Source organism: Notolepis coatsorum, assembly GCF_963971535.1.
Source record: "Notolepis coatsorum genome assembly, chromosome: 2".
Lineage (NCBI taxonomy): Eukaryota > Metazoa > Chordata > Actinopteri > Aulopiformes > Paralepididae > Notolepis > Notolepis coatsorum.
The window spans coordinates 130,074,235-130,100,298 of NC_140166.1; the positions used below are offsets into that span (position 1 = coordinate 130,074,235).

Here is a 26,064-nt window from a genome sequence, read left to right on the forward strand (position 1 = left end):
ACAGTGCTTTTATAACCGTTATCCAAAGCGCTTTACAATTTTTGTTCCTCACATTTCACCCATTCCCTCACCACACATTCACACACCGACGGCGGAGCGACCATGCAAGGTGCCAACCTGCTCATCGGGAGCAATAAGTCTTGCTTAAGGACACTTCGACACGCTGCCCGGGAGGAGTGGGAACCGAACCGCTCTACCTCCTGAGCCACTGTCGCCCCTGAGTGGTATTCAAGCTACCATCACTAAAGATAGATGCAACACTCATCACTGTGTCCTTTATGAGAAGGTCTCTTGACGGAGAGGGCGCAACAAACACTGGTATTTGTTAATTTTTATGGTCCTTATTGGTAAGCTGCCTCCTTATACTACATCATTATTGGTAAGCTACCTCCCTATACTACATCATTATTGGTAAGCTACCTCCTTATACTGCATCATTATTGGTAAGCTACCTCCTTATACTGCATCATTATTGGTAAGCTACCTCCTTATACTGCATCATTATTGGTAAGCTACCTCCCTATACTACATCATTATTGGTAAGCTACCTCCTTATACTGCATCATTATTGGTAAGCTACCTCCTTATACTACATTATTGGTAGGCTAACTCCTTATACTACATCATTATTGGAATGGAATTTTGGATGGAACCTGTTCTAGTGACTGGCTGGTCCTTAACACTTTGGATGCCCAACCCGAGTTTTCTCGGGTTTATGCCCATAACGTTGAATGCCCATAACGAGAATATTCGTTTTTTTCTCATTTTTATTTTTTATTAGCGATCTGAATTCATATTTCATCAACCGAGTTTACCGTTGGTAAATCAGCCACTCCAGGCGCTCAGATGTGAAAAAAGCGCCCCCTATCGTCTCCCAGATGGTAATTCACCCTTTTGGATGGGACTCAATGAAAAGGCATGAGAAAAAAAAAACCGGACTCCACATTTTACTTCTCACGCATGTGACCGGAGTCGATCAGCTTCATTCTGGACGCTCAGAGCAGCGGGGATTATGTGTTGTACAGTATACGCGGTGGATCAAGGAATTGGAATAATCCATTTGGATACCATCTGATCTCAGGTAAGGAATCTATTTTACCAGTATTAGGATAATCAGACCAGTTTTCACGGAGATATAAGCTTTCCCCCTATATGTGATATGGCTGTTTTGACTGTAAAAGCGATCAGGAACTGAGAGAATCGATTTCAGCGCGCGGCACCAGCGTGTACATGTACCGTACTTTTCGGACTATAAGCCGCGGCTTTTCCCCCATTTTTCGACCCTGCGGCTTATATAACGGTGCGGCTTATATGTGACTCGACGTGACCAAACCCGAAAATGTAAAAATCAAAATATTGCTTTTTTGACTGCATTGAAATGTTATTTATCTGTTCCCTTATTTGCTAAACTTAATACAACTTGTAAATGAGTTAATTCTTGTTATTTGTCCGACAGTATTGTGTCCCAATGCTAATTACATATGGTAATTAAACATTAAAACACCTGCGGCTTATAGTCCAGTGCGGCTTATATATGTACACATCATTCAATTTAGCTGCTGCGGCTTATATTCAGGTGCGGCTTATAGTGCGAAAAGTACGGTACACATACCGTATACTATCGATAATCTAGCGTTTATTTGAAAACGATTCATAAATAGGCCGAAAAATGACAATGTTCTAGAATATTCCAGTACAGAGCGATTATCATGGAATATCTTCTTTTTTCCGTGAAAACGAGGGCTTTTCAAAATGATATAAAACGGAAATTAACCGATAAAAAAACAATCCGCTTCGACAATGTTGACTGGAAATGGGTCATTGATAAGGCAACGGGCAGATTAGACACAGCCATAATTTAAAACATAGATTAGGCGATATTAACGTTAACATTGAAGTGGTGCTGGGCATTCAAGCACTAAATGTGCGCCCCCTGCTGGGCATTCAAAGTGTTACGGTCCCCTGAGTTTGCTCTGAACAGGGTGAATCTGCATTTTGCTATGATGCCCCTCTAGCTCATGGAATGAACTCCAACAGTCCTTAAAGCTGGAGATTCTCCCCTCTGTTGCAGAGTTTAAAACATTGATCTCCAGCATTTGTCAATTAAGTTGAACGTGTTTTAATCGATTCTTTATCCTCGCTTTTTGCCTCGTCTTGTTGTCATGATTTTATATGCTGTGTGATTTGCCGATTCCTGTATGTACACTCAATGTGACTATTGACTTTAAATAAAGGTTTGAAATGAATATGAATGAATAGAGTTTGGTAAACCTAAGACCTTTTCACACGAGACAAGTATTACCCGGGGACCTCTAGTGCTTTGTAACAATTGTGGAGGTCGTCTGTGATCTTAATCCCATGCGAATCTGCCATGTCCATAATTGTACCGCAGATTACCCAACATATTTCGGCAAACACAGAGGTCGTCTGATAATATTAGTCTCGTGCAAATCGGCACCTCAGTAATCTGGGGTGGTAATTTGTTTCTTTTGGTAGTACAATGAAATCAATACAGGAAGATTTTAAATGCATTTTCAGTGCAATAACGTCAAATCAATCAGCTTCACCTCGGCGTAGAGATCGATAGGCCTACAGTTCCTTCATGAAAAATACATTTCCATCCAAAGTAAGCTTCATAGATTTGATTAATCATTGGGAAAATATTGAGGTACTCTGCAAGATTCCATTTTTGCACCAGGCAGTGCATTTTCTGGAGTTTGCGGATGTTTGATCGCGTACGACAAACAGCCACAACTATGGGTGTGTCGAGCTCGATATCGGGACACGTTGGTAAAATCCTTACGCATCTGGAAAACAGAGGTCATCCTCTATTACCATGGGTCCCCACGTAACACTAGTTGATCTCCAACCTTTGTCAATCAAGTTGTACGTAATTTAATCGATTTGTTATCCTCTTTACCTCGTCTTGTTATGATTTTATATGCTGTGGGATTTTATACGCCTTTTTTAGCTTAATTCTGTGTGTACACTCGACGTGACAGGAAACGAGGGAAACCTCAGTTGCCTTTTGAGTTTAAATAAATATAAATAAATTTGAATAAACACAAGTTTGCCTAACTCGTGTAAATGTACAATTGTTCACGTTCTATTGAGTGTCCATGACTTAAAGCATTTCATTTTTGTTTCAAACCTTTATTTAAACTCGAAAGGCAACTGAATGTCTCTCGCTCTCTCTCTCTCTCTCCCTCCCTCCCTCTCTCCCCTGCCCCCTCTCTCTCACCTCCTGTCGTAGCCTGGTCCATAGGGATACTGCTGTCTGGGACCCAAAGGCATGTTCCCCATGGCCCCAGGTGGCCCTCTGTTGAAGGGCGGCTGCTGCTGTGGCTGCTGCTGCTGGGGTGGTTGCTGCTGCTGTTGCTGCTCAGTCGCAGGACCCAGGAACTGTTCCCCAACTGAAAGCACATCATACATCCCATTCAAAATATATACAATATCACAACAGTGTATATTTGCCATGTTGTTTCACTAAGTTCACACATTTCAAGCAGTAGTGATGTAAGGTTCAGAATGAATGCTTTTGTTCCCGGGAAATATGCTAGCCTGGTCCACTACCGTTAGATGTTAGCAGACCAGCTAGGTCGCTTGTTTGATTATCTCACATTCGCTGTCAAGTAAAAAGTTAAACAAAACCATATATTAACATGGAAGCTCTATTTTCGATTAGTATTCGAATAGTTCCCAGGGCCTATCGAATAGTTCTCAGTGACTATCGAATAGTAATTGAGTGAGTTCTGCCCGTGATGCAGAAGCGTACTTAGTGGCTTAGATGAAGAATTTATTTTTTGCAAGAATATTGTACAGTTCAAAAATAGATATAGGAAAACTCTCATTGAGGAGTAAAAAAACGAGAAGTAACTTTTCATTTTTTAATATTATCTTTTTCCCCCTCCATTTTCCGTTTTTCTCCCATCCCAATGTTAGTCGTTATGCCAATTCCCAATCCCCTTCCTGGTCGTTGCGCACTCTACCCGCTACCGTCGGTCTGGGAGGGCGGAGACTATCACATGCTTCCTCCGACACATGTGTAGCCAGCCCACCGCTTCTTTTCACCTGGCAGCGCGGACTCTCACTGGGGGAGTGTAACGTGTGGAAGGTCACACTACCTCCCCCAGATCCTTCCCTCGCTGTACAGGCGCCCCGACCGAACTGTAGGAGTCGCTGTTTACAACGACCAGGACCCACCCCACCGGCTTTCCCACCCGCTGACACTGCCAATTGTGTCAGTATGGACGGCCGACCAAGCCGGAGGTACCGCAGCCGGATTCGATCCCACTGTCTCTGCGGTGGTAGACAGACGCTTAGTCCGCTGCACTACCCGGCCGCACCGTAACTTTTTATTTCTACAAAAATGTGTTATTTTTTATTGATGTTTATTTTGTTTGTAATTTTAAGTTTGTAAGAGATTTTGTTTTATGTATGGTATTGTGAGGAAGGGGCAGGACTAGATAAGCATTTGCTTCCTTCTGTTCCTCATTTGTTTATCATTTAATGAATTGTGTTTTTTTATATGGTTGATTGTTTGAGATAAAATAAACTCAACTCAACAGTAAAGAATAAACTCAACTCAACAGTAAAGACAATCATTGAAAACGTGTTGAAAACACAAGAGGCGGCGCTTTCAGCCGGCAGGCACCACACAATCACACATCATCACTTTAAAGCAAATGTTTCAAATCGCACCTTCTGGTGCCCGTTCGGTCGTCGTCTGCGCGCCAGGCTCACCTTTTCGCATGGCACCGAAGGGGTCCTTGTTGGGTTCGTAGGGCCCGCGCCCCTGCATCTCCGGGGTGCTCATGCCCGACTGGTAGCCGGAGTTGGGAGTCAGGTTCCTCCTGGGGAAGGCGGGGTCACTACCTTCTGAGAAGGGGTCCTGTAAGCTCACACTGCTCCTAGACAAGGGGGGGAGAGGAGGGAGAGCAGCGATGAAGACGTTGACACTGGCAGAGAGGAGAAGCCGAGCTGAGACACTCACCCTTAACACTCACTTTAAACAGACACTCACCCTTAACACTCACTTTAAACAGACACTCACCCTTAACACTCACTTTAAACAAACACTCACCCTTAACACTCACTTTAAACAAACACTCACCCTTAACACTCACTTTAAACAGACACTCACCCTTAACACTCACTTTAAACAGACACTCACCCTTAACACTCACTTTAAACAAACACTCACCCTTAACACTCACTTTAAACAGACACTCACCCTTAACACTCACTTTAAACAAACACTCACCCTTAACACTCACTTTAAACAGACACTCACCCTTAACACTCACTTTAAACAGACACTCACCCTTAACACTCACTTTAAACAGACACTCACCCTTAACACTCACTTTAAACAGACACTCACCCTTAACACTCACTTTAAACAGACACTCACCCTTAACACTCACTTTAAACAGACACTCACCCTTAACACTCACTTTAAACAGACACTCACCCTTAACACTCACTTTAAACAAACACTCACCCTTAACACTCACTTTAGACACTTTTAACACTACACCATATTTTATCTATACATTACAAAAAGATATGCACTACATCCATACCTAATTCTTGCATTTTGCATAAAAAAAAGAGAAAAGTTTGTATATTTGTAGTGTTGGGACTTTATTCTTCTTTTAACTTTTTTTTACTGTATGAAGCACATTCTCAGGGGGCTCATACAGAATCAAGCATTTCACTGTAATGTACATGTACCTTATATGTGACAAATAAAACAAAACTTGAAGTTGAGTTTGTCAGTTACTCTGTTTCACTGACGTTACTATGTAAACAGGGTGTCTCGTGGAGGGTGACTGGTCTGTCAAAATGAAATTACAAATTAGCAAATTACATTTACCGTAGTCATTTAGCTGACGCTTTTATCCAAAGCGACTTACAAGTTCTGTAACAACAAGTCAGCAGGAAGGGTACAACTCTGGCAGCTAAGGGTACGTAGGATTGTTCGTCAAACAGTGTCGAACCGGAGTGCTACAGTCTTGAGTATATAATAGTGTAGACATATTAGCATAGTAATAGTAATATAGGCAAGGTAGATTGATTAGTAGCAAGTGTTTTTAGTTTTTTTTAAGACAAGGTTTTACTATCAGCTAAGTCAACAGACAGAATTAAGAAAATTTGCTATTATTTAAATTGACAGAGGTAATTTAACATCGCTCGTTGTTTTCAATTGAGCGAGTGTCGGTACTCTCGCACACCTATACACGTGACTTACATCGTGTATCATCAGTGAAACAAGGCAACTGTTACTATCTCTACATCTATCTATATCTCCATCTCTCTCCATCTACATATATCTCCATCTGTCTCTCTACATCTATCTCTATCTATCTATCTATCTATCCCTCTAATCAAATGTAAACATCACTATACTGTAAGGGGGGGGGGTATTAACTAGGGATGGGTACCTTTCACATTTGAACCGATACCGGTACTGGTACATGTGAATCGATACCGGTACCCAACGGTACCTTTTTTCGGTACTTTAGTCTCAAGAAATTTAATTTACCTACCTCAGTCGTAAAAAAAAATCCAAACTTCAAATAACTACAATTTCGACAGTTTTCGGCTCGTCATTGCTCCGACTGCTTTGTTGTTGAATCAAGTCAAATCCTAGGTAAGCATATATTGTGCGCGTGAACGTTGACATGAAAAAAAAAAAGTAAAAAAAAAAAAAAAAAGGTAAAGTAAAAAAAAAAGAAAAAATATTTCTTTTTATTTATTTTTTTGTTTCTCACTTGATTCGATACTCGGTAGTACCGACGTGTTTCGGTTCGGTGCCTCAAAAGTACCGAATTCGGTACCCATCCCTAGTATTAACATGGGCTCACCTAGCCCCGGGCGGCATGGGGGGCATCTGGCCGTGAGGGGTGGACGCCGGGGTGGGCGGCTTCAGATCCCCCCCCTCGGCCATGGAGCTGCTGGTGGACTGGGGCGTCTGGGGGCCCTGCAGAGACCCAGAGCCGGCTGTGGAGCAGAGGGACGCTTCAGATGGGACCCAGAGAGGAGGGGCAGAGGAGGGCAGACCCAGAGAGGAGGGGCAGAGGAGGGCAGACCCAGAGAGGAGGGGCAGAGGAGGGCAGACCCAGAGAGGAGGGGCAGAGGAGGGCAGACCCAGAGAGGAGGGGCAGAGGAGGGCAGACCCAGAGAGGAGGGGCAGAGGAGGGCAGTGTGACTTCAACCCTTTCACTACCACACTACCAAAAAGGGTTAACCCTTTCACTGCGATAATACAGAAGGTTAACCCTTTCACAACCACACTACAGAAAGGGTTCAAAGACACTGAAATACACAACATTTGTACGGGTATTAGACTATTAGCGATGTCACGATACAAACATTTTGACTGCGCTACCGGCCCAAGTATCACAATAACCGATTCTAAAACCGATACCAAAGGCAAAAAGAAACAAAAATATCAGGAAAAGTAATGGAATATATAATTGGATGACAGAACATGGAAAATTCTTTATACAATTCTTTAATTAAAAAGAATCAATCCACTAGACTCATAGAAAATACAGCATCAGGCTATTATTCTAAATGTATCGATACTAATAAAATGGAGTATTGAACCGTTTTTAACAGCTGGGTATGGCAATACTTTTCTAGTATCGGTGTATCGTGGGTTGAAAAGAGGGCGGCGTGGAGAGACGCCACAACATTCTGGTTCAGCAGAGGACTCTGCGAGTGGTCGCCAGTAGAGCAGATTAGAAATCGCGATGCTTCACCCACCACTTCAAAGCGACGCTCAAATCAACCCTAGAGCCATTTTTCTTTGAACACTGACCGTTTTCAATTTTCTAATTTGTTTTTTTAAAATAACTCACCCTAGAATTGATAACGTCATTTCAACTTTAGCTCTGCTAAAGTAGACATTGTTTCATTAACCATATTCACAGGGCGGCCATTTTTAGATTAGATTCAAATGTATTGTCATTATACAGTACAACGAAAAGAAGTTTGACATCCAACCAGAGTGAAAATGTAACAACAGTAAAGTGCAATAGTAATATACAATGTACAGGTGATTAAACTGAATATAACATGTATAAATTAGTACTATGTGGATATATATATATATTTTTTTTTTTTGTATATACAGCAGTATATACTGCACCAGTGTAAAGGAATCCCAACCTGAGCATGACATAAGAGAAAAATGGCCACCGTATGACTATGGTCAATGGTGTTGTCTCCCTTTTATGATACAGATCGGTGTACATTTTTAACGCGTGTACCCGGAGTGGACCGTGAACTTGAAGAGGGCCGTAATAAAGAGGGTTCTGACCTGGGGAGGGCGGCTGCACCTTAGCAGGCTGGTTCTTCTTGTTGTCTGTGAAGATCTCAGGGGGGGGGTCCTCGCCGCGCTCGATCTTGCACTCGAAGGCGTACAGACACTGGACGTACTGCTTCTTCAGAGAGCTAGCGGCGCTGCTGGACGTGCCCACGTTCAGGTTGGTGGCCAACTCACGCCATTTCTTATTCTTACTCACCTGCGACAGATATTAAAATTGAGATTATACAAGGCAAACAGGCAAATGGATGGAGAACGTGTGTTTAACCACGATGCTAACCGGATAGAGAATATGTGAGTGTGTGTTTAACCACGATGCTAACCTGATGGAGAATATGCGAGTGTGTGTTTAACCACGATGCTAACCGGATAGAGAATATGTGAGCGTGTGTTTAACCACGATGCTAACCTGATGGAGAATATGTGAGCGTGTTTAATCACAATGCTAACCGGATAGAGAATATGTGAGTGCGTGTTTAACCACGATGCTAACCGGATAGAGAATATGTGAGCGTGTTTAACCACGATGCTAACCGGATAGAGAATATGTGAGCGTGTTTAACCACGATGCTAACCTGATGGAGAATATGTGAGTGTGTTTAACCACGATTCTAACCGGATAGAGAATATGTGAGTGTGTTTAACCACGATGCTAACCTGATGGGAGAATATGTGAGTGCGTGTATAACCACGATGCTAACCTGTGCCATGCCCCCTATGTCTTTGACACACATATACAGCCGGAAGAGGTCGAGCGGTTTGCGGCCTACGGCGGGCAGGTTGTTCATCGCCATGGCTTTCTCTTCGATGAAGCCCAGGTAGCGGTCCACCCACATCTTCCTCTCCGGTTCGGGGCCCAGCTCGTACAGGCGCGTTATCTTCTCGTTGGTCGTCGTGGAAGAATTTGACTTCTGTTTTGAGAGAAATAACAACCGGGGCTCAGAGATATTTTGTTGACGTGCCTAAAGTAGATTTGTTTTCTTCTTCCCGGAAATGCTTTTTGCACAACAAGTACTGATGATAGTCAAGGAAGACTGAAACGTTTGCCGCTTTTGAAATTCACTTATTCACAGATGTCTTAAATTAAAGACAACTTTCTTTGCATTGTTCTCAGTATGTGAAGTTTTTTAGGTTTTCCAGCTCAGGGACATTGTTTTTTTTAAATTTGTATATATAATGCAGGACCTCTTTAGGGGTCTTTATTCGGCATGCAACGACATGGGACATGAAATGGGCGGCACACACCCACACGCATTGTCTTTTTCTCAGTCGCCGATGCGATTGAGCTCTGCACTTAACCCATCCCGTCGTCCTTGCCCCCCAAGGGCAGCCGGGAGCAGACAGGGCGTCGGCGCGGTACCGCGCCCGGGGACCAATCCAAGTGCTCCTGCCCGTCTTCGTCAAGCGATCTGTTCTGCATGTTTTTCCATTGGGTTTTATCTTATCGGGGGGGGGGGGACCCTTGCGAGCACGGGGAGAACATGCAAACTCCACACAGAAAGGCCTGGGAGATACCCTGGCAACGCGGAAACCTGGTCCCCAAGCGGGAATCGAACCCTGGACCTTCTTGCTGTGAGGCGACAGTGTTAACCACTACACCACCGTGCCGTGTGTGGGTACGTCTGCCTCTACTGTCTATTTTATTATTATTACTCATTTTATGTCGGCACTTTATACATTGATTTATTTAGTCAATTCTGTGCTCATTTTATGGCCATCTATATTTATGCCAATTATATGCAAATTGTATGCCTATTGTATGTCTCCATTACTGCTGAGAAGCACTTTGGGCTGCAATTCTTGTACGAAAGGTGTTATACAAATAAAGGTTATTATTATTATTATTATTACTACGGTCAACCTTGCAGCCAGGTTTTGTTTTCTATACCAACGTAGCCAAGACAACTCTTTGATGCCCCACCAAGTATTACCACAGTATTACCACAGGCGCAGTATCCTAGTATGCCGACTGTAGGAGCCATTATGATGGTGGCATATTATTTTATTATTTGTAATATTATTATTGGACACCTGGTGGCAGGTTTTAGATTTGACAGCACTGGTTAGGTATTTAGGGTCACAGGTGCAGTAATCAACTAGGACACAGGTAGTGAGGAGCACACCGTTCTTACCAGTAGCTCAGTAACAGAAGCTCAGCAGCTCAGCAACCAGAAGCCAAGAAATACCAAATAAATATAGAATACCATATAATTCCTACAGAACCCACACTGGCAATAAATTGAATGTACAACTGCAACTTCAGCAATAAACACCCCTAAACCTGGAATCACGACTGGACACCATCATTGCTGTCTACAGCGTAAGATCACTCCCTACCATACCTGTGAAGTAACGGGCAAGAGAAAACAGGACATTGGAAATGAAAAATTGCCGTTAAACAGACTGTACAATTAGGTAGACAGGTTACCTTGGATTTGGTCTCCGGTTTAGGTGTTACGCTCCCGTCCACTTTGTTGTTCATCTTGTTGTTCATCTCTGGACTGGGTGCCATACCTAGACGCATAAGAGAGAGAATTGAGGATTAAAAAAAACCTGCCATCAGCGGTATCTCTGGCTTGGTCAGTTGTCCCTACTAACACAATTGGCAGTGTTAGCGGGTGGGAAGCCGGTGGGGTATGAGTCCTGGTCGTTGCAAACTGCGACTCCTACTGGTCGCCTGTTCAGCAGGGAGGGGATCTGGGGGATATAGCGTGAACCTCCGTGTATGACTTGTATAGGGTCAATTACCCATGTTTTTTGGGAATGCAGAAAACTAAAAGTTTTTGGAAAGAGGTTCATGACTTGACTACTAAAGTCAAGCAATTCCATTGGACATTACACCTATACGGTATCTCTTTGGTACTGAATTAGAAAGGATCCCATATCTGGGAAAATAATTGGGATAATATCATATATAGCTTAAAAAATGTAATGGATCCTGCACAACTGGAAGAAACAAAGACCTCCAACACTTGACCTCTTTACAAAGATTCTCCATGACACTTTGCAACTGGAACAGCGTACATATATTATATCTTTATCAGATATTTTAAGAACAAGGAGGACGTCTTTCTTAGAACCAGTGTTAATTTTGGCAGCTATTTTCATTTTAGTTTTAGTCTGTCATGTGTCAAGTGCTCCTTTTTCGTTTATCATATATTTTAGTCATCTTCATTTATTTTTCGTTTAGTCAGTCAACTAAATGTCTGAGCATTTTAGTCTTAGTCAGTTTTTGTCTCAATTTTGTCTTTTTTGTTTTAGTCTAGATTTAGTCGACGAAAACGGATGACATTTGTCTATTTTTAGTTAATGTACTAAAAAAAATTATATTATATAAATTATAAAACTTTTTTTTCCTTTCCTTATTTACAGCTACTGTATGCTGTTTTTTAGTAATAACTAGAAAGTAATGGTATTTATTCAACAACAGGTGATTGTATAGATTAGTATTAGTATCATTAAATGACAACTATGCTTCACCCACGGAAAGGTTGTTGGCACATTGGTTCCACACGGACATTATACGTTGTTGCACTTGCTTCCAGAAGGCTCCGTTTAGGTTGGCTAGTAGCAGAGGCTCTGTTGTGATTTTTAATGCACAATAAATATTCAACATTCTCTTTTGAGACTCCGCCTCAGACTCTTATCATTTGGCACTAAAAGCGAAACATTGTCACCGGTATGGCTGTCTGCAACATGTCATTAATTGTCAGTTAGCCACATTAGCGTGAGCTAGGTTAGCCACTAGTTAACTCGAGCTAGATGGAAATACAAACAATGTAACGTTACTGGTGAAAAAGTGATTTACCTTGGAATACTCCTTTGCCAACTTGCTGTACTTTGCTTGCAGGTCTGCAGCTGGATTATGAATAGTCCCAACTTTAGCCAAGGTAACGTTAAGCTAAAACTAGCTTTTCAAATAGCTCTTCAGCTAATGCTAATAACAGAGCTCCCCGTCACACTGCTCTACTCGGGACGATGGCATTAAGAAAAGTTATAATTATTTTGTCTCGTCTTGTTTTAGTCAACAATATCAACATACATTAAGAGAAATTTCGTCCTGGTTTTTGTAAATTAGATTTTTGTGTCCTCAGTTGTGGTCAACGATATTTAATAAACTATATAGTCTCGTTAGCGTCACATGGTCTTCAATAACGTGACGTCACGTCTCGTTGTCGTCATGAAAAAAACCTTCGTTGATGAACATCTTTCGTCATCATTTTAGTTGACAAAATTAACACTGCTTAGAACTTGGGAATCCCCTCATGGACCTCTGACTATCGACCAACATCAGTGTGTTATGCCTTGATTACTTATACTGAAATGTAATGTGACCATAGATGTTTTATTTAATTATATAAAATGTATTAATTTTTAATTACATTTGATTGGTATTACTGTAAAAAATAAAAATAATAATAATAATAATTGAGGAAAAAAAGGAAACAGATCGGATGCCGTCGTTGCGACGCCACTCACCGCCGGCGTTGTTGGCCATGTTGGGCCCCATGGCGTAGGGCGGCCCGCCCTGGGCATTCATCATGCCGGGCATGGTGTTCATGGGTGGACCGTAGGGAGGACCGGAGCCCATCATGCCTGGGGACATGTTGGCGTAGCCGGGCATCCTGAGGACGGAGGAGGTTGGGATATTTATGAGCATCGGGTCGTAGAACGACTAACTACATTCATCTGGGTTTGGAACCCCCCCCCCCCCCCCCCCCCCAATACGGACTGGAATGAGAAGATGTAAGATGTCGGTTTCAAACAATCACTCATCTGCTTAAGAACTGCTGAGGATTCCCAATAACAACCGCAGGGAGTGGAAAGCATCCTCAGATTTTCTGTCTTGCCTGCTTGTCTTAACCTCCGAGTGTCTGTATGGCTGTCTGCTTGTCTTAACCTCTGAGTGTCTGTATGTCTGTCTGCTGTCTTAACCTCTGAGTGTCTGTATGGCTGTCTGCTTGTCTTAACCTCAGAGCGTCTGTATGTCTGTCTGCTTGTCTTAACCTCCGAGTGTCTGTATGGCTGTCTGCTTGTCTTAACCTCTGAGTGTCTGTATGTCTGTCTGCTGTCTTAACCTCCGAGTGTCTGTATGGCTGTCTGCTGTCTTAACCTCTGAGTGTCTGTATGTCTGTCTGCTGTCTTAACCTCCGAGTGTCTGTATGGCTGTCTGCTTGTCTTAACCTCAGAGCGTCTGTATGTCTGTCTGCTTGTCTTAACCTCTGAGTGTCTGTATGGCTGTCTGCTGTCTTAACCTCTGAGTGTCTGTATGTCTGTCTGCTGTCTTAACCTCTGAGTGTCTGTATGTCTGTCTGCTGTCTTAACCTCCGAGTGTCTGTATGGCTGTCTGCTGTCTTAACCTCTGAGTGTCTGTATGTCTGTCTGCTGTCTTAACCTCCGAGTGTCTGTATGTCTGTCTGCTGTCTTAACCTCAGAGTGTCTGTATGGCTGTCTGCTGTCTTAACCTCTGAGTGTCTGTATGTCTGTCTGCTGTCTTAACCTCCGAGTGTCTGTATGGCTGTCTGCTGTCTTAACCTCCGAGTGTCTGTATGTCTGTCTGCTTGTCTTAACCTCCGAGTGTCTGTATGGCTGTCTGCTGTCTTAACCTCCGAGTGTCTGTATGTCTGTCTGCTGTCTTAACCTCAGAGTGTCTGTATGGCTGTCTGCTGTCTTAACCTCTGAGTGTCTGTATGTCTGTCTGCTGTCTTAACTAGAGATGTTCCGATACCATTTTTCCCTTTCCGATCCGATTCCGATACCTAAGCTTTGGGTATCGGCCGATACCGATATTTATCCGATACCAGTGCATAAAAAAAAAATTAAAAAAAAATTATATAAATTATACTTTCTTTTTTTTTTTTTTTTTTCAGATACTGTTATACTGTTTTTTAGTAATAACTAGAACGTATGGTATTTATTCAACAACAGGTGATTGTATAGATTTGTATTAGTATCATTAATCAATGAGTATGGGCTGCAGCACTGCAGATATACCCTACTCCAATGATCCACACGGACATTAAACGGTGTTGCACTCGCTACTCAGTGGCTCTGCAGATATACCCTATTCAGTCTGTAAGCTAGTGGCAGATAGAACGTTCATGTTGTGGTTTTTGATGCAAAATAAATATTCAACATTCTCTTTTGAAACTCCGCCTCAGACTCTTATCCTTTGGCACTTGCTGTACTTTGCTTGCAGGTCTGCAGCCATTATTGCTGGATTATGTGAATAGCACCAACTTTAGACACGGTAACGTTATCAAGCTAAGCTAACTGACCTAGCTCGCCTTCCCGCAGTGACATTAAGATAACGTTAGTAATAGTCAGCTAACGCTAGTCCGTAGCTACTTAACTTAAATACAATTCACCGTGGGTGCATTATTGTTGATAGACGGTCACGGACAGTGTTAGGTCCTGGAGAAAGGACAGGCGATCATCTGATTTGATGTAACGTTAAAAGCGGATGTTGTTCCAACTAGCTATCTTTCCAGCTAATGCTATCATAACACCAGCCAAACACATCCCGATTCCCGTCCGAGCTCCCCGTCACACCGCACTGTCGGGGACAATGGAATTTAAGAAAGTGTATCTGCTGTTAAAATGACACAGCATCACACTTTAAAACATGTTCATTTTATAATCCTCACTCTCCGCAGGACTCGGCAGGAGATAAATTACATCATGGGATCGGAGGCTAGAATTTACGTGTACTCGCCGATACCGATACTAGCATTTTAGGCAGTATCGGCGGCATTTCCGATACCGGTATCGGTATCGGAACAACTCTAGTCTTAACCTCCGAGTGTCTGTATGTCTGTCTGCTGTCTTAACCTCTGAGTGTCTGTATGGCTGTCTGCTGTCTTAACCTCTGAGTGTCTGTATGGCTGTCTGCTGTCTTAACCTCCGAGTGTCTGTATGTCTGTCTGCTTGTCTTAACCTCTGAGTGTCTGTATGTCTGTCTGCTGTCTTAACCTCTGAGTGTCTGTATGGCTGTCTGCTGTCTTAACCTCCGAGTGTCTGTATGGCTGTCTGCTGTCTTAACCTCTGAGTGTCTGTATGGCTGTCTGCTGTCTTAACCTCCGAGTGTCTGTCTGCTGTCATTCCTGTGTCTTAACCTAGGGCTGGATGGTATGGTCTAAACATTTTATCATGGTATAATTTGAAGCATAGACGGTAACGGTATATATCACGGTATATTCATTTATCTTAAAATGTCTATATAAATGCTTCTGAAGGGGTAAAACACTGGTATGGCAGCTATTACTGTACTCTTGTATTACTAGGACATATTTCACATAGTACAGAGGTATTTTAAGAACATTTATTGTGCAAAACTGCAATAGAAAAATGTAAAACCTTTTCTCAAGTTACTTCCATCTCTGAAAAACACTTTTTTCATGAAATACAATCAAATCAAGCGGCACAAAGTGAAAATAAAAACTACAGCAGGACAGGAGGTTTCTTTCCCTCAAACAACGCAAACACAATAAAACTCCAACATAACTTAACTTTAGTGTACATGTTTGACAACGTAGAGAGAGAGAGCGAGAGCGTGATGCATTAGGTTTTAGTTTGAGCGTCCTAAGTTGCCGTAGTTGACGATGTCACACCAGGATGTCATTGTCAACACAGAGTTGGAAACAGGAGCAGCCCGATGAACAAAGCGATATAAAGAAACGAATAGCCAATAAATGTGAAGTTATCTTTGAACCTCTGTTGTCAAGCCGTGTCAATATACCCCCCCCCCCCCCTTTCATCACTAATGGAACTGGTGCCGCGGAGTCACGCTAGAACGTTAGGTACTGGCTAATGTTAGTTAGCCTAATGGCTAACGTTAGCCCGTTGCTGCGCTAAAGCAAGTCTCCTCTCAGCCTCCTTAGCCAAATTGAAATGCCAAAACTATATGGCAAGGTCCGTGAGCAAGTTGAGAAAAACTCCGTACAATTAATCACTATGCAATGAACGACCACTGCAAACGTTGAGTGAATCGTCAAGTAACGTTAACGTCATTGCTACTTTAGAGCTGCTCTAGTCTACCGGTCACAAGGTATAGTCAAAATCCATACCGTAGCGCAAATTCATACCGGTGTACTTTCTATACCGTTAATACCGTCCACCCCTATCTTAACCTCTGAGTCTCTGTATGGCTGGCAGCCATCATTCCTGTTTCTGTATGGCTGTCTTAAACTGTCTGTATGGCTGTCTGCTGTCTTAACCTTTGAGTGTATGTCTGCTGTCTTAACCTCTTAAGCCCGGAGCCTATTTTCTGAAAGTCCGCCTAAAATACATACCTAAGTAAATGGAATATTGCTCCACTTCTACAAGGACCATTTGCATATTCTTGGTATCTAGGGACATCTATGGACCTCAGTGAATGTATTCCCAGTGTCAGAAATATTGTGTCTATTACTAGGCTTGCTTAAATTGTGATGAAACAAAGGAGAATATGAATTATGATTTTTCTTTGCATCTTTGACAGTGAACCATGCTAATAATGACCAAACATAAAAAACTGCCACTGATCTCGTTCAGTACCTTCTTGAGATCATGTGTACAATCTAAGGAAATGAATAAAGGGAAGATGATTAAACAGAAGGTTCTGTAGATACAGTACTGAATTCTCCCATCCGGACCAATGCTATTTGAAATATTATTATAGAATAGCAGGCTTATAAATTACCTTATTATAGCCAATTCGCACATTTATATATATACATATATTATCTTTCAAATGGCCGAGTTCAATTTGGATTTAGTATCACCAGGCGTGCATAACAACAGATAATGAAATCTACTGTAACCTACTGTACTTTTTAATTTTTTTAACCGTTTTGAAACAAATTTCAGATCCAATTGTTGCTGCATGCTAACAATAGGGAATAGAAACTAACTGCGTTTCAATATTTGTCAATAACGTTACGTTTTGTGGTATATTATCCCGAATAATAAGAGTTTAAAAAAAAATGCATACAGAACTATGAACCCCATAGATCCTTTCAGGAAGTGTAATTTTGAAAAATTCCAACGCAGATCCAGAGCTATGGATGTCCGCTACAAAATGGCCACCAAAAAACTACAATTCCCATGATTCAAGGTTTTCCAAAATGGTCCGCCTCTCGCGAAATATAGACATTTCGAAAAGGAAAATCTATCTAATAACACTTTAACCTATTCCTAAACTAACGTATTGATGATAATATACATTATAAATGCTGTAGTGACATGGTTATGATGTTTATACTTGAATACGTTTGAAAATAAAATCGATACTTTTGTAGAACAGTCTGGAGATATTGATTTATGGCCAGATGTCATTTGCGGTCCGTCGGAAGAGGTTAACCTCTGAGTGTCTGTATGGCTGTCTGCCATCATTCCTGTATCCCAACCTCCAAGAGTCCATATGGCTGTGATTCCTGCTCTGCTCTGTGTGAAGGGGGGTAGATATGTCTCATGAACCGACATGTGGGGGTATATATATATATATACACAGTACACACACATGGTGAACCTACCTGTGCATGGAGGAGTTTGTAGCGGCGTGCTGCATGGCGGCAGCGGCAGCGTCCTGGGCCTTTCGGTTCAGGCCGGGAGGAGGGCACATCCCAGAGGCCACCTGGGGTGGCATGCTGCCCATGTTGGCGGCCATGTTGGGAGGCATGTTGGCAGCCATGTTGGGAGGCATGTTGGGGGCCATGTTGGGAGGCATGTTGGGGGCCATGTTGGGCCCGTAGGGACGAGGCCCCATCTGACCAGGGGGCATCTGGCCAGGGGGCATCTGGCCAGGGAGCATCTGACCGGGGGGCATCTGACCGGGGGGCATTTGGCCGGGGGGCATCTGGCCGGGGGGCATCTGGCCGGGGGGCATCCTACCGGGGGGCATGCCTGCGTACGGCGGCCCCCCGCCCTGGCCGGCCATGGGGTTCATCGGGCCCCCCATGCCGGGCCCCGAGTAGTTGGCGTTGGGCATGTTGTTGTAGCCAGGTTGCCGGGGGTAACCTGGGGATGAGGATACGGCATGATGAAACAGAGGCGGAAAAAATACATTTGTGGCACAAACAAAATTAATAATGTTCAATGCCACTGCTGTCGTGAACGCGGAAGAATCAAATTAGCATTGAAGGGAATAAATGGGGTGGTGGATACGTATATATCTCCGACTGCCTGTCCTTTCTTGGGGAGCTAGGAGGCTGACAGCTATACCCCTGGCTGAGAGTCCTTTCTTGGGGAGCTAGGAGGCTGACAGTTATACCCCTGGCTGTGAGTCCTTTCTTGGGGAGCTAGGAGGCTGACAGGTACACCCCTGGCTGAGAGTCCTTTCTTGGGGAGCTAGGAGGCTGACAGGTACACCCCTGGCTGAGAGTCCTTTCTTGGGGAGCTAGGAGGCTGACAGGTACACCCCTGGCTGAGAGTCCTTTCTTGGGGAGCTAGGAGGCTGACAGGTACACCCCTGGCTGAGAGTCCTTTCTTGGGGAGCTAGGAGGCTAACAGGTACACCCCTGGCTGTGAGTCCTTTGGGGAGCTGCGCGGCTGACTTTTCCCCTACCGCGCGCTGGCGGTTGAGAGCTATGCGCCCTGAGCTCCAAGCCTGTCACAGTGGCAGCTCTACTGACAGGAGGCTCTGCTATGTCAGCTGACTCTCCGCTTCACGGCTATAAATAGCTGCACTAGACTAGAGACTGGGGAGAGAGGGAGGGAGCGACTGAATTCCTACAAGGCAAAGAGACATTCCATAGGTTTGGCATAGAGGAATAGTTTTAAGAGGCAACTTTATAGCAAAGTGGAACGGAGAGAATAGAGCGTGTATAAAGTGATTATAATACAAAACATATCGTTTTTAAATGCATCGTGTGTCTATGTGGTGCATTCAGGAATGACTAAGGTAACAATACGGACATTTTCAAATTCAACAAGAATTTTCATTTCGAGGTCACAATTACTTTTCAGGCTATTTCACCTTTAGACTAAGAGGGTTTTAGACGTCAAACATGTATTATTAAGAAAAGAAAAAGCATTTATACCAAAGATTATGAACACAATAAAAGATATTTGTATATCTTTTCACGGTCCCCTCAAAATTCGCTCGTGATAAAGTTTTAAATTCAACAATAATTGTTTTAAACATTAATACACTGTATTGAACGTATATTTTCTCCTAATTATACTTTTTTTTAGATTCTGTATTGAGATTTGTTAAACCCCTAGAAATGACGGTACCTTTTTACAACACTAAATACCCCTTTCAACAAATGTAAAAAATAAAAATAAAAAAATGAATTACTTATTTAATTTTATAATTATGTCTCTATTTCAATTTAGTTTATATTCCATTTTATCTTATTCTACCTTCTATTTCATTCTACTGTAATTGTCTGTCCGTTAATGTCGCACCAAACAACCCCCCCCCCCAGGGTACATAGCACTCCCTGTGCCCAATGACAAGCAACACACCTTGGGGGCCGTACTGTCCTCCCTGGGGTCCATAGCCGCCCATGGAGTTGTTCTGCTGATAGGGAGCCATCGCTGGGTGCATCTGTCCCCCGGTGGACTGGCGAGGCGACAGGGAGGAGGCCGACTGCGGGGAGCCGTAGGAGGGCATCTGGGGGTTCCTCTGCATGAACCCTGGAGGAGGATGAGGAGAGGATCCGCCACGTTTACCACTGCGTTTTGTTTTATGTCATGTATAAAGTACATGTACATTACAGTGAAATGCTTGGTTCTGTATGAGGCCCCTGAGAATGTGCTTCATACAGTTAAAAAAAAAGTTAAAAAGAATAAAGTCCAAACACTATACAAAATATACAATATACAAACTAAAGTACAAAATGCAAACAATGAGGTACAAAAATGCGAACCTTTTAAAATGCAAAAATGAGATATGATGTAGTGCTAATCTTTTTTATAATAAATAGATAAAATATGGTGTTAAAAGTGTCTAAAGTAAATGTTAAACTTAAAGGTGAGGTGAGTGTTTGTTTAAAGTGAGAGTGGTGGTTTTTCTGTGATAAATGTTTTATTTATTGAAATAAACACACAAGAATAATGTTACATTTTTTTTTAAACATAAATAACAATTACAAATATATAATAAAGATAAGTAGAGAAAGAAAAAGCAGAAGAACCTGGTGAGAACCCCCCTCCAGAAACCACCACCACTATCTTATCTCAACGTACAGTGGAATTCAACTGTACCGCCAGATTATACCATAATTGTAATTGTTGCCTCCTTCGCTCCATGTACAGAAGCTGTCAAAAGCTCTAAATGCACAATGTCCAAATACCGTACATCAAAGTCCAGATGTATTTTCCAGCGCATAGCTACCAGCTTCTTAGCTGCCGTCAACCCAGCAAGAAGAGTTTGTGTTTCCATAAGTGACGACATCAAATTAGAAAAGTCATTCAGAATTAACATACTGGGCAAAGGAGGGAAATTAACCTCAAACACAACCCACTCTGGCATTTTGAAAACAATAGGAGAAGGACCCCCACCCTGCAGAGAGCTGGCAGGAGACTCTGGGGGGGGAACGTTGGAAGGCGTACCTCTGTCCTGGGCCATGGGGGACTGGCTCATGGAGGGGTGTATGCTCCCATCCGACTGCACACTCGACGGCCTGGGTGGCATCTGGGTCCCTGCGCAAAAGAAGAGGAGCGACGTTCAAGTAGTTGAGCAGTGAGCAGCACGAGGTCGGAAGAAGAACGCCGTGATCGTCAGTGTTTAGCCAAAGGAAGGGATGTTCGTTGACTAATAGACGTGTCGACGTTAGTTAGCTGGCGATCACATCGATCCCAACCAAATTAAACAACTTCAGCTATCTGCTAAATATGGTAAATGGTGAATTCATCCAAAGCGCTTTACAATTTTGTTCCTTACATTTGACCCATTCACTCACATTCACACAGCGACGGCGACCATGCAAGGTGCCAACCTGCTCATGGGGAGCAGTTAGGGGTCAAGTGTCTTGCTCAAGGACACTTCGACACGCTGCCCAGGAGGAGCGGGAACCTTCTGAATACCAGACGACCGCTCTACCTCCTGAGCCACTGTTGCCTTATGTCTATTGATATGGAAATTTACTTTTGGTGAAATGAGCGAATATATTTAATTTGCGCACCACCACATCACCAGGGGGAACATGCTCAGATCAAAGTACTGGGACGCCTATCTGAGCTTTGAGATGAGGGCAAACTAAATAAACAGAGCACGTATGTCTGCGTTGAGGTTAACCTAAAAATATGGAAATATGACTCAACATATAGGAATTTATAGGAATTTTTAAATGTTACCGTAGCAGTATATTAGAAGCGAGCATCGAGTTGTTACGATGACTGGTGGCCATGTTTATTTCTGAATGGAAAGGTTAGGGTCTGCGAGACACCGTTTTAATTGTATTAACAAGGTTTTACATTATCATGCTACTTGTAATTTTTGGGAAGATAGGAGGCGTCTCACAAAAGTGGGGCAAAATGACCGAAGACATAACTAACGATATCATTCATACAAAAAGAAACCAACAGAGCCTACATGATTAGGACAATTTGTGCTAATCATGTAGTCACCATTCTACTCAAATATGCCCATCCGTGTTGATAAAATGTTTCACTCGTGCTTTGAATAAAATACGAGAGCGGTGAATCTAGCTTCGTAGGCCAAACCGAGGTGTTGTGACAAATATATGTTCAATAATCATTAACACATAGATGGCGCATGTGGCAAGGCAGTGGGCAAGGCGCTCGCCACTAACGCAGGAGATGCTGGGTTCGAGCCCAGCTCTCTGCGTTGCTTCCGGCTTGGCTGGTCGTTCATACTAATACAAATGGCAGTATTAGGGGGTGGGAAAGCCGGTGGGTGGGGATCGGACGTTGTGGACAGCGACTCCTACAGGTCGGTTGGTGCGCCTGTACAGCAGAATCAGGAAGCAAGGGGGGCAGCGTGAGCCTCCCACGCGCTACTCCTCGCCACTGAGAGATCGCGCTGTACAGGTGAAAAGATGCGACAGCTGCCTCCTCATGTACCGGAGGGGACACGTGATGCAAGGCTTGGTCCACATTGCAGCCGACCAGTGGGAGGCATGGTCTAACAACGTTCGAGACAGGAGAGGGTAGAATTGGATAATATGAAATTGGGATGGGAGAAAAATAGAAAATGGGGAGGAAAAAGTAGATAAAAAAAAAATCATTAACACATTAATTGCCAATAACGAGTGTACTCGTTATTGGCCGCCATGCGTTGAATGCCAACAACGAGTAAACTCGTTGTTATGATCGTTATTTATTTTATTTGCTATTGGCATTCATAATTCATCCAGGAAGCCTGCAGGAGCCAGCTGGACCCTGTCTGATATTGCAACGCCTCAATACCGCCGCCTGGTGGATTTTGGGCGAGTTACACTCTACTCTAAACCGGAAGTGGCGCTCGGTGCATCAGGGAAAAAGCTCTGCCAGAAATATGTTTGTTACGTGGATCAATATACACACCTCGAGTGCATTGGATCGGTTTCGAGACGCAAGAATCAATATGCTTTCGGCGTTTATTGCGTCATACAAACGGAAAATGGATCTAGCAGATTGACGTCAAATAATTGGAGTTTTTTTTCTCCAGACGCATTGGCCAGAGGTAAGAGGAATCTAACGTTATTTCCAGTTCGATTGTCCATTTATTTCATTGCAATCTGTCCGATCAACGTATGGTGTCTTACTAAAGAAAGCAGTTAGTGACAATCAAGGAATCATAAACGACCCCCCCCCTTTCCTTCACGCATGATGGAGCATAATGTATAGCGATCATATGCATTTAAAATTTTTAATATAGCATGTATAGGGACGAAACGCCAATCGATAATGTATAATACGCGTCGGGGCCTATAACGCGCATTCTAGGAATTACTGCGATACAGTCTAAAAACACTTATATTCTCGACGGTACTAACATGACCGAAAAATGGAAAAAACATGACCAAAAAAATTGACAAATATAACGTTCCCACATCCGGAACGATAGATACCCGATGTTGAATGGGCCATAGTAATGTCGATATAGCTATAATATTTAAAAAGTTATAGCCCTGCAAAGAAGGTGAGCCACTCCATAGGGTTACAGCACTGGCAGAGTGGTAAAGATGGGCATACTGCATGGCACCCAATGTGATAACATTTTATTCGTTAAAGGAACACTAAGTAGTTTCAGCCACTACGGGACCACAAAAACAATGTGGCGTTTACATAGAAACGCTGAACGGTATCAAACTGTCAAAACTAGGCGCTGCCGATCAAATATGACTCAAGAGATCCAACATATATCAAACTTACCAATAAAGATGTTGTAGGAAACATATTTTAGGTTGAACTTTAGGCAGAAAAAGAGAAGGTTTACATTGTATATTGTGTAGAGAACCATGGACTGCACGCTAGCAATGTGTTTATCCAATCAGGTGCGGAAATGCACTCGCTACCCAAAGGTTAGCGCCCAGAAACGTCCCAAGCTCCGCAAAGTAAGAAACTACAGGCAGAGGGAAGGGTCTCTGTAGCAGGATTTCCGTTAGCCGGTAATTAATTATGTTTAATTTTTTTGAACTGGCAAAATCTGCTGAAGTCCTGACATATTTAAATCTCTCCGGTCATAATGTCCTGTGAAAATAATTCCCTCATATTTTTATTTGGTTACCAAGTAGCGTACGTCCGCTAATAGTGCTTGTTTTTGTCACCTAAACAGAAATCTATCTCAAACAGAAGTCAGGTTCTGAAATCCCTTCAGGTGTGTGTGTTTACTTTGCGATACAGATGGATTTGCGAGGTGTGCGTGTGTGTGTGTGTGTGTGTGTGTGTGTGTGAAGTGAACCAGGGTAATAAAGGAGGATTCTATGGACTGGATTAACGTTACGAGTACGACTAAATGTTTGTTCGTTGGAATACAGCTACCTTAGTGCCATCTAAAAGATAAAAACAATGGTTCGTGTTTACTTTGTAGGTTTCCAAATTGTGTCAAAGCCCACTTCTCGTAAAGTAAAACAGATCAAACTAATGTAATGTACAGTTAGGCCTACTAACCATCTACCAATCTGCTTTTCAGTGTCCCAGATTAATGCTATCACACTTACAGTAATGTGCCTTGCATTCCAAAAAGTGGCATTTGTATTAAAGTATTAACACTTTCCGTGCCGGCTGTGTTTTCCTTTTTACCCCCTTGAATGCCGCCACCCACTTCAATGATAGCGCTCTCATATTTGTGAACGCATAATCTATGTCTTAAATTATGGCTATGTGTCTAATCTGGCCGTCGCTTATCAATGACTTGTTTGCAGTCAACATTGTCGAAACGGATTTTTTTTAATTATTTTTATTATCTGTTCATTTCCGTTTTATAGCATTTTGAAAATCGCTAGTTTTTTTGAAAGTTTCAGGAAAATATAATGATTCCGTGATAAACAGCCTTTACTGGAATACACAAAAAACTGCCTATTTATGAATCGTTTTCAAATAAACGCTAGATTATCGATAGTATATGTGTACTTATGCACGCTAGAGAAGCAAGCTGAAAAATCGAATCTCTCATTTCCTGATCAGCACACATACACACAGGACAAACGCTGATATCTCTGTGAAAACAGCTCTGATTATCCCAAGACTGGTAAAATAGATTCCTTACCTCAGATCAGATGTTGCCCAAAACGATTATTCCAATTCCTGATTGCCATTCCAAATATCGATTGCGTTTATTGATCCAACGCTGCGTACTGGAAATATGTATTCCGCGCTGTTCTGATAGTCCACAATGAGTCCGATGGGCTCGGATTACTTGCCTGTAGGGCTGTCCCCGACTAAGGATTTGGATGGTCGACTAGGATTGGCCAAAATTTGCCGTTAGTCGACTATTGGTCGACTTAAAAAAAAAGTATAATATCTTTAATTTTCTTTTTTTTATCATTCCATTTGGGCTGTGGGGGGTGCTTAATGTCTGAAGGAGTCGACTGAAGGCTTCTTGTCCTCTGCAAAAGCATGCAATTGGTGCACTGATGGATACATCTTGATATTTGTCTAGTATAGTGTGTTCATTAGATGGGTGAAATCCTCTTTCAGTGCCTCTGTGCCTGTTTTCGTAGGCAGTTAGCCTCTGGTATGCGTGCCATTAGCGTTAGCCACGCTTCTATGCCTCTTTTCTTTTGAAAAAAGAAAAACGATAAAATATATATATATATATTTTTATTTATTTATTATTATTATTATATTCGACTAAGAGGTTGGCCAGTCGATTACGGCCCCTTTCGACCGATTAGTCGACTAATCGATTAATAGGGGTCAGCCCTACTTGCCTGAGAAGTAAAATGTGGATTCCGGATTTTTCTTTTCTCATACATTTTCATTGAGTCCATTCCAAAAGGGTGCATTACCATCCGGGAGACGATAGGGGGCGGTATTTTCCCAATGGAGCTCAGAGAGTTTGCAGCACTGACGTGATACTAGATTGATGAAATATGAATTCAAATCGCTAATAAATTTAAAAAAATAAACGCTATATCGCGTTGTTGGCAATAAACGGTCGGCATGAACAAACGACATATAGCGTCGTTGGCATTGAAAGTGTTAAAGGGTATTGAGCGAGATCGCTTCATTATATTCCAAATAAAATAAGTCCCATCAATAGACTCTCGTCAGAGTGTCAGACTAGCTTAGCCATACTGTTGTTGACTGAAGAGTCAGACTGTGTTGTCGAGTCGAGTTAAATAAACGGAGAGACC

General features: G+C 42.6%; 1 protein-coding gene across 11 annotated transcripts in view; it reads right to left on the minus strand.

Annotated features, from left to right (window-relative positions):
- Window positions 1-26,064, minus strand: part of arid1aa (AT-rich interaction domain 1Aa) — a 62,913-nt gene that overhangs the window by 10,943 nt on the left and 25,906 nt on the right. For 2 of the 11 annotated variants that reach the window (XM_084307790.1, XM_084307781.1), the window contains 10 exons: window positions 20,822-20,962; window positions 19,784-19,954; window positions 17,848-18,331; window positions 12,815-12,960; window positions 10,764-10,849; window positions 9,037-9,246; window positions 8,330-8,534; window positions 6,870-7,023; window positions 4,702-4,910; window positions 3,242-3,413 (listed from right to left, as the gene is read on the minus strand). In XM_084307790.1, coding sequence (XP_084163916.1) covers window positions 3,242-3,413; window positions 4,702-4,910; window positions 6,870-7,023; window positions 8,330-8,534; window positions 9,037-9,246; window positions 10,764-10,849; window positions 12,815-12,960; window positions 17,848-18,331; window positions 19,784-19,954; window positions 20,822-20,962 — 1,978 coding nt within the window. The remainder of the gene's footprint in view (window positions 1-3,241; window positions 3,414-4,701; window positions 4,911-6,869; window positions 7,024-8,329; window positions 8,535-9,036; window positions 9,247-10,763; window positions 10,850-12,814; window positions 12,961-17,847; window positions 18,332-19,783; window positions 19,955-20,821; window positions 20,963-26,064) is intronic. The other 9 variants (XM_084307791.1, XM_084307783.1, XM_084307782.1 and 6 more) reach the window with 9 other exon arrangements.